Below are 9,319 nucleotides of genomic sequence, written 5' to 3'. Positions count from 1 at the left end.
CAGCAGACAGAAAGGGGAAAGTCCAAGGGGATGGCCTGCTCCCTCCTCCCAGTCCCCTCCTCCAAACATGCCAATCCGGAGCTTCATGGACCATGAGCTCATGATCCTGGGGGAAGGTGTGTGCCGAGTCATCCAATCCAGCTGGTGCCTCTTGCTTCTGCTGGTCACCACCAAGGGCAAGGGAGACAGAAACCTGACCCTGGGAGATCTGTAGTTACTGTGTGCCAGGAACTGTCCCCAGTGGCTTCAGTGTGCCAGCCTATGACACTCCAAAGAACAATTGGTAAAATGCCATGATGTCGTCAAAGGGCCTGGGTTCAGGTCCAGCAACTTCCTCTCACTGTATGACAAACTGACGAGCTCCCTTGTGGCTCACTTCATCCATGTAAAGTGGGGGTGCTATGTGTGCTGGTCAGTTTAACTGTCAACTTGATACAACCTAGGAAAAGGAGTCTCAGCGAGGGCTTGTCTGGATCGCTTGGCCTGTGGGCACCTCGATGAGGGATTGTCCAGATTGCTTTAACGGACACCAGAAGACCCAGGCTGAGAATGGGAGGCACAATTCCCTGGTTTAGGATCTGGATAGTGTAAGAGAAGAAAAGCTAGCTGAACACCAGCACGTATGCACTCATTTCTCTCTGCTCTTGACTGTGGCTCTGGCAGAACCAGAATTTTAAGGACCTGCTGTCTTGACTTCCCCATTGCAATGGATTATAACCCAGAACCGTAAGCTTAAATAAACCTCTTCTCCCTAAATTGCCTTTTTGTCAGGGTATCTTACTGCAGCAACAGAGAGGAAACTGGGATGCTGGGGAGCTTCCTCCAGTACATCATTAGATAGTACACAGAGGTCTTAAACACCACGTGGTATCGGTGGAAGCTGCTGCTGCCCAGTGTTCCCTCAGTCTTCACGACAACCCCTTGAGACAGGTTGTCCTGCCTGCTAAGATGGTTCAGAGGGTAAAGGGGCTTGTGGTCAAACCTGCTGAACCGGATTCAACCAGAAGGGACCCATGGGAAGGAAAGAACCAGCTCCCATGGATTGTCCTCTGACATCCATGTCCACGTTGCGGCACTCACGCACCTTTTTAAAAAGAAACAAAGGCCAGGTGTGGTGACATATACATTAATCCTAGCATTTGAGAGACAGGCAGGCAGGGCCAGCCTGGTCTACACAGTGAGTTCCAGAGTAGTCAGGGATATGTAGAGAGAGCCTGTCTTAAAAAAAATTTTTAAAAAAAGTTACCCTTCCTATTACTTATTACTTTAATGGTTGGCAGTATTCTCTTGGAAGAGGACTGAATATTCAAAAGAAATGAAATAATTATAGGTGGGTGGTGGTGGTGCACACCTTTAACCCCAGCCTTCTAGAGGCACAGGCAGGCAGATCTATGGTCAAAGCCAACCTGGTCTACAGAGTGAGTTCTAGGACAGCTAAGGCTGCACAAAGAAATGCTGTATTGAAAAAACAACAACAAAAGCAAACAAAAACAAAGGCAGTCCCTCTCCTTCTTGGTGCTATGGCTCGTTCTTGCCATGCCACATACACAAGCCTATCTCCTGAAGTGCAAGGGATGTGTGACCCAATTATTGGCAAAACTCTGAGCAACCTGGATCCCTGAGGCCCAGTGGGCCCTACCTTCCTCCTGATGATGAGACACCACGACCAGGAAAGGTCAGTGGCCCACGTGGCTCATTGCTTTGAGTTGCTCCAAAGGAAGGCCAGCAGGGCAGCCCTGAGACCTTGCCCAACAAAGGGAATCTTGTAGAAGTCACACAAAGATAGTCAGGGTCCTAGGCAGGGCTGGAAAAGAAAGCCCAGTGCCCAGGCAAAGCAGAAGCTAGTCCTATGGTCCACGCATCCCCTTGTGTGGGCCTATCTTCAGCTCCCACTGCAGGATTCTTAGCCCTGGCCAGCTATGAAACCACATTTCCTGGATGTCCTGGTAGCCTAGCGCTTAGGGCCACTACCAAGGCCCTTCCTATTATGCTGGGGAAATAGGGCTGAAGCTCTTGCTTCCTTTCCTAAGTAGTTTCAGGCTCTAGATAGCAGGAAGTCAGGCTAATGGCCCGGGCAAACTAAAGCCCTGAGTTCCTCAGGGAGACACTTAGGTGGGATATGGGGTTAGGGTCTAAAAACAGCCAGTTTCCCTAGGTGACATGGAGCCTCCCTTTGCCTTCCCACCCTTCCAGGACCTCCTGGTTTCAATGCTTTTCTTTGTTATCTAACTCCAGAGGCTGACTTCAAAGAAGGACATTCAGGGTGGTTGTGAGATCCCCTTCTGAAGCCAACTTGTGACATCCTGAAAGGAAGAATTAGATAGTCACCATAGGCTGTGTCTACAGAGAAAAGAGCTCAAAGTGAATGACTGAATGTCTTTACTTTAAGTCAAAATGGAAGATCACCACCCACCCAAATGCATGCTCACACACACACACACACACCCTCAATGCCTCTCTTGAGAAATAAGAGGCCTGGGTTCATTCAGATGCCAGGCTCAAGGCCTTTGTCCTTGTACCGTCAGCCACTGCCCTGGGAAAGGAAACAGTCCTGATATTTCTACCGCACAACCCTGACATTGAGTAACACCTTCTGGGAAGGGGAAATGTCCAGTTACTGGTAGTTCATTCAGTAATGGACAGTGTCTGCGGCAGATCTACATATTGGGGAGGCCAGTGGAGTGAAGGTGGAGGCCGCTCAACCCTCAAAACTTACTAACTGCGAGGAACCAGTGACTCAAATGTCATCTCTGCCCACCCAAGACTCAGTTCTCCCAGGTCTGATCTTTACAGAGACCCAACTCCTTTCTCACAAGTTAAGCATCTCTTTCCAGTAGCTACCTGATCCCGGCTAGATTTCATGATCCTCCTGCCTCAATGTTCAGCAAATCCCATGTGCACCCCTACAACCGGCGTGGATGAACTTCTAACCAAGGAGACCTGGTGAGAACTGCTGACTTCCTTAGTGTACGTGAACCCCATCTTCCCTTTACTGCCGTCTAGTCAAGTCCAGGTGCAGACTGCCCTTTCCCGTCCTTACACTTCCTCACACCCCTTCAGGGAGTGTGAGAAGTTAGGACCGTGGTTAACACCTACAAGAGCACCCATTTCAGGCCTGCCAGTGTGGCATGGGTTACACCCCCTTCGGCAGTAGTTCCTTGACCACCCCCCCCCCCAAAGACCACGTGAGAAAACTGGATGTACCTGGATCACAGCTCCCAAAGTAGCCAAGGCCACACAGGTGAGCAAGGTTACCCTGGACTTACTCACTGAAGGCTTCTTTGCAAACAAACAAAAAAATACAAAACAAAAATCTCTACCCCACCCAGGTTGAGTGAACTTCCAGCACCCACACCCAGAGCTCTGGGCGGTAGCTTTTGAGGATGAAAGGCCAACCACTGCGCTGCCCTCCAGTGAGGGTCAGACACACAAGGGAAGAGACTCTAGACAATGATTTCTTGAAAAACGGGGTTTATTGATTTTTTTAAACTGCAAATAGTCGTTACAAAAAGTTTTTTTTCTTTTAAATAAATTCACACAAAGAAAGAGAAATAGGAAGCGACGGTAGTGACCAGCAAGAGGAATAATAATTACATTCATCTTTATGTGTGTGCGCCAGTTGTTTATGTTAGCATTGGAAAACTCCAACCTGGAATCCAGAACCTCGAATCTGCGAGCGCGCGGAATGTCTTGAGATGGGCACGTGAAGTCAAAGGGGTTCTCTCTTTTTTCTGTTTTCCCTTTTAGAAGCTATACATAAAAGGTGGCTTCCTTCTGTAGTCACAGAGCTCGAACATACATTCCCAGTCCTACCTGTGAAAGGCCTAAGGAGAAGAAACTCAATTTGCAGTCCAACACAAAGGGGAGAATTTCTAAAATAAATAATCCAACAGTTTTTTGCATTTTTTTAAATTAATTTTTCATTTTTTTAAAATAAAATAACCAAAAAAAGTGTAAAGTTACAAAAATGTTGTTGAAGAATAATATATTAAAACTGTGGAAAAAAGGAAAGACACGTCACAAAATTTTAAGATTAATATGAAGATCATAATTTAACATAAAAGAATATATTCTATGGATTTGTCATCCCGATAAATATGAACAAAATTAACAAAAAAAGCATAGTTTGGCAATAAATACGTTTTGATAAGTTAAATAAGCTTTTTTATATTGATGTGCAGTGACAAGCAAAATTTTTGCTCTCCAATTTCTGAAAGTTAGATGAAGTTTAACCCCAGGGAAAAAAGCATGGCGTGAGGGCTCTAAGGTAGACCTAAGGTATTCTAGAGCAAAATCCATTAAAGCTACTTCTACAGGAAATCGTTTTACACAGATATCGTATGTGGAATGAATACCATTAACTGCTCACCCCTTACAGTTTGGTTTTTTTTTTTCAGCTTTTCTCTCATTTTGTCGTCATTTTTAAGATGTCACATATGAATTGGGGAACTTTAGCACCAAAATCAAGTCTCTCATAGTCCATCGTTTCCCCTTCCTCCCCACTTAAAAAAAAAAAAAGAAAAAGAAATTAAATCACAAAGTCCCACTTATGTCAAAACCTTCGTCCAACTGGTTCAACCTTCCTCCCTGAAGACCTACACAAACCCGGGCAAGATTAGTCAACAGGGGTTCGGGCTGGGATGAAAAAGGTTTTGAGTGTCAAAATAGGTTTCCCCCAAACCCCAAGTCCAGCAACAATTCTCTGAGGGAGGCAGGTAACTACAAGGAAGAGGAAGTGTGCGGGGAGACTGAAAGGAAGGTGCGCTTGGGTCGCCAGCTGGGGGAGCTGCTGGTTGCGGGTCACCCCCCAACCCCATGGGCAGAGGCTCTGGGAGGCCCACGGGTGCCCCCTGGCGTTGAAGAGGTAATGTAGTCACAGTGACAAAGTTAGATAGATAACAAGGCACTAAGTTGCTTCTGTAAACGGTTACTGCTTTTCTTTTGTGATTTGGCACTTAAGGCTTAAGCCAAAAAAAGGCATCTACTGACAAATATGGGACTCTGTTATGCGTGGTTAAGTGGGCTATGAAATGGAGGGAGGGGGTTTCAAGCCAGAAGAAGCTACCAACAAATTGACTTGTCCTTATGTTGGGGGTGGGGGCAACATACCAAGGTTCTGGGGAAGGGGCTGAGCTTAAATGTATCAATGTAGGGATTGAGGGGAAGTTAGGGGGTGGGGAGGTGAAGGCTTGGGATGGGGTGCAGGGTGGAGAGGTGAAGGAGGCAGGGTGTCCCTCCCTACCCTGGCTTAGTCATCTGAGATGGAGAGTCTGCTGAAAATGGGCAGGCGTCTTGAGTTGTCCAAGGTAGGGGAATCTGAGCCACTGTGGCTGCTGCTGGAGCTGCTCAGGTAGCCCTCCTGGTCCGAGAGAGAATCCTGAGGGCTGGGGGGAGAGTCAAACATGTGAGGGGACTCGGACATGGGCCGGAAGAGGAAGGTGGTGGGGGAGCCTCCCCCGGGTAGCCCCATGCTAGGAGCAAAGAGGCTCGCCAGCTCCTGGCTGGAAAAGGCGAAGGGGTTATTGGTGCCATCGGGCAGGGTAGGTGAGCCCAGGAGGTCATCCGCGCTCAGGATGGGGGGTGGGGTGATAGACGTGGGGCTGTCCAGCAGCCCCGTGGCAGCGGCGGTGGCAGCGGCACTGGGAAACCCAGCAAAGCTAAAGCTATGCTGGAGGCGGGGACGGTCAGCGGAGAGGTCCCGGCCCCCGGCCAGGGCGCGGCGCTCCTCGGCGTTGTGAATGAAGTGGCAGCGGGGCCCATACGGGCAAAAGCCGATGGTGTGGAAGGTGCGGCAAAGCTCCGTCTTGTACTTGGGGTGGCGGGTCAGGCTGCGGAGCTCGTGGATGCCGTGCGCGAACTGGCACTTGTCCCCGTACTTACAGGCACCGTTTTCTTCGAAGGGGCGGCAGAGCTCCGTCTTGTAGCGGCTGGAGTTGACCTGGCCGCTCCCAGGCTGCTTCTGGGCGGGCAGAAGCCGCTCGCCCCCTTCAGAGAAAGAGCGGTCTCGAAAGCGGCTGTCGCGGGAGCTCAGGGACGGGGCCGGCTCGCCCTTAAGGCTGCTGAGAAGTTGGTTCTGATGGAACTTGGAGCTGGGCAGAGTGACCGAGTGCCTCCGAGGGAAGCCCCCGCCAGCAGGGGTGCCCACTGCCTTCCTGTCCAGCAGGCAGCCCCCAGCACTGGGAGTGCTGTAGTTGAGCATCTTGTTACCCTGGAGGGGAGGGGAGGGAAAAGGACCGGTGAGTGACCGAGGACACCCACGAGGCCAGGGCATGGTGTCCACAAACGACAGCACCCCTTCATCAGATAGGCCACTCTGTCCCTCTCTAAAAGGAGCCACCTGGGTTTATTTTGGCACTGCTCATGAGAAACCACAAAAATCCTGCCCTGTATGAAAAAAAAAATATATGTATAGGTATCCTGCTCCATGCTGACCCCTGATATGTAGATTGCTTTATATCCCCATGTCCCTGGAGCTATTTTTTCCCCTCTAAACTCCAAGTCCTGTTTATACATTCCTCAACTCAGAGTATTTCACACAAGGCAGTCCTCTCTAATTTCCCTCCCCCCCAACAGAATCAGGTAAGCCCCTGGGAGAAGACAAAACATGAGCCAAATCCTCCCCATCAGTCCCTGCTAGCCCCCTCCCCCACAATCTGGCCCCAAACTCTCCACTTCCTCTTCCACAAGTGTACCCTTCCTTTGGCAACAGGTTTTCAAACTGTCCTTTTTTTTTTTCTTTCTTGGGGAAGAGCCTAGTCTGGGATATGGGGAGAGGGATATGCACGGCTCCCCAAGCCCACAGCTTCCGGAGGAGCACCCCGGAGAGGGATTTCTCCCCCCCCCCCCATTCCCCCACTCCCTTCACTGGGAAGATGCCTTTGCACTTGGTCTCCTGGCTGCAAGAGCGGTCTGGATAAGAGCACCAGTGTTTAATCTTGAACCAAAGCTGCAGATGGGAAAGAAAGCGCTAGCTCCCCGCCCCTCCCCACACACACCTCGCAGTCAATGGGGGGAGGGGGGACTCGAGCAGGGACAGAGCTGCCACAAGCCCTAGTCACCTGCTCAAACTACCCAAGATTTAGAAAGAGTTGGGGGTGGGAGACTTGAAAGTTTATCTCCAGGCCCCTGACACAAGTGGGTGTCATTGTGCAAATTCTAAAGTTAGTCCCTTAGGATCAGCAGCGGGGGATCGGGAATCAGTAACCCTGTAACCGCAACCACCCCACCGAGCGGATTACAGGAACCCAGTGGAGAGCCGGTTCCCAACAATGAGGTTCATTTAAAAAAAGTCCTGCGGGGGGAGGGGGCAAAAGAAAGAGAAATAGATCAAAGAGCGGGCAGCCAGGACGAGAAGGATGGAGTTGTTCAGGAGCTCAGGCAGCCGCCAGGGCGAATAGACTTGGGAAAACGCAAGGAAGAGAAAAATGCTGAAAATTTAAAGTTTTTTGATGTTGCTCTTCAGCTCCAGCACGCCCCTGCGCCCCAACCCTGCAGCCCCGGGGCCTTGGCAGCTGCACCGACAGGAGCAGCAAGCTAGGAAGGGAGCAACATGACCCGACGTGTTTAAGGGAAGGCAAAAACAGTTCAGCAATTAAAAGCAGCCTAGCAGCTTCATCCTTTCAAATTGGGGGGTTGGGAGAAGTAGAGTGGGAAAAAAATTAACAACATCCATGGAGTTGTACATTTCAACCGCACTCCTGGAACAAGCAGATTTTAAAACTTTTTTTTTTTTGGTCGAAAAACCGACTAGTAAACTACCCCCATTTAAGGAGGCCCTATTAAATCCTAACTGGCGGGAACTTGAGTTCTGGCAGCATTTTGTTCCCCTACTCCTCAATCAACGAGCCACGGTGCCTCACAACACAGGTAAGCGCTACTTTCAGCTAAAAGTTTGCAGCGTGATCAAGCAGCGCTCTCGCGGAGGAAGCCTAGCCCAGCTGGGGCGGGCACAAACTCCACTACAAACTCGCCTTGCCTACATCTTCTTAAACCTTAAATCGGCCCTTTTTTCCCTGCCGCAATACCTCTTAAGTTCTCCAAGGCAGAGAGGGAAATTCTCCCAGCCAAATACCGGTCTGAGACTTCACTTTTCTTAGAGACCCCCTACGCCACAGGGAGCAAAGTTGTCGGGGAGACTCGAACTCCTCCAGCAGGCACGGAAACCCAGAGCGCGCACACCGGGAGCCCACCGAACCCAGCTCTCGTGGCACACCATGCAGGAATGAATCCTTCAAAGTTTGTCCCAATCCTAGCCACTCTTCCGCACCCCCGGGCCAGCCCTTGCCCCGCAAACTTGAGCAGTCACCCAGAACGTTGCTCCCAAACGCACATGGAACTCCACCTGGGACCTGAAACTAAGTAGGGAGGACACGGCCAAATTCCTTCATCGTGGAGGGAAACGCAAACAGTGAAAGCCCGTCACTCGCTCTATGCCGTTTCCCCAGAATCAAACTTTAGGAGTTTCTTTCAAACACAAGAGAAACTTTCGAAAAGCTCCGCCCTACTTTACCTTGCATAAAACTTCGCTCAAGTCGAAGATGGTGGCAGACACGAGGGTGGTGGTCATCGTGGGCGTTCGCACGGGGCAAGGAATAGTCTGTGGTGTGTCGTGAAGGTCCCGGTGCGGGGAAGGCGCAGCCTCCGGCTCTCCGGTCTGGAGTCCCACACGCCTGCTCCCGGCGCCCCTCGCCTTTCTGACTCCCGGGCAGCGGCGCGCAAAGCCCAATTTATAAGATTTGGTGAGTTGAGGGGTGGGGGGAGGAGCTTTAAACTTATTTAAATGAAGAAGAGGAGGCGGAAAAAAAAAGTTGATTGACACTGAGGTTGAATCAGCCATGCGGTCAAGCGGGAGGGAGGGGTAAAAGGGGAGGAAAGAAACTTTCAAAAGGAAGAAGAGGGAGGGGGAGACGAGGAAAGAAGGCGGAAAAAAAAGAACCACTCGGAGCGGCGCACAACTTTTTTTTCTTAAAGAGGAAAAGTTTCGAGTCCGCGGGCTCCGCTCCCCAGCGATGGGGGCGCCCCTCCCTGGGGCTGGGCGGGGCCGAGGGGGAGGGGCGCCCACCCTTTGTCAGCCTCGCTGCCCGGCTCTGTGACATCACTCATTCCACCCCCTTCGGAGTTCTGGTTGTTGTGTTGTTTTGGGGGGGGGATGTGGTGTGGTGTGGTGTGTGTGTGTGTGCGCGCGCGAGCGCGTGTGTGTTTTGGTCGGGCAGGAAGGCGGGCTCGACTTTCTCTTTTTTTTTTTTTTTTTTTTTTTTTTTTTTGCTAGCTGGAGCTGAAGCTAGTCCTGCGCGGGCAGAGCTGCGGTTTCCATCTTGAG

The 9,319-nt window shown here is 50.7% G+C and overlaps 1 protein-coding gene across 1 annotated transcript; it reads right to left on the bottom strand.

The window, feature by feature from the left end:
* Positions 1–3,454: 3,454 nt before the first annotated feature.
* Positions 3,455–8,698, bottom strand: Zfp36l1 (ZFP36 ring finger protein like 1). Its single transcript, XM_041658583.1, has 2 exons — positions 8,510–8,698; positions 3,455–6,208 (listed from the first exon to the last, which is right to left on the bottom strand). Exons 1-2 carry the CDS (start codon positions 8,564–8,566, stop codon positions 5,249–5,251), a joined length of 1,017 nt encoding a protein of 338 aa, XP_041514517.1. The 5' UTR covers positions 8,567–8,698; the 3' UTR covers positions 3,455–5,248.
* Positions 8,699–9,319: the final 621 nt, after the last annotated feature.

The sequence above is a fragment of the Microtus oregoni genome, unplaced genomic scaffold (assembly GCF_018167655.1).
Source record: "Microtus oregoni isolate MIOR12 unplaced genomic scaffold, Mior012 000009F_ref0000495, whole genome shotgun sequence".
In the NCBI taxonomy this organism is placed as follows: domain Eukaryota; kingdom Metazoa; phylum Chordata; class Mammalia; order Rodentia; family Cricetidae; genus Microtus; species Microtus oregoni.
This window is presented reverse-complemented; position numbering and strand designations above follow the sequence as displayed.

What these genes read in the sequence shown, in the direction of transcription:
- Zfp36l1 (XM_041658583.1), bottom strand. Translation starts at nt 8,566, where the DNA reads ATGACCACCACCCTCGTGTCTGCCACCATCTTCGACTTGAGCGAAGTT. An exon ending in TGAGCGAAGTTTTATGCAAG is followed by an intron (nt 6,209 to 8,509) that starts GTAAAGTAGGGC and finishes CCTCCCCTCCAG; the next exon opens with GGTAACAAGATGCTCAACTA.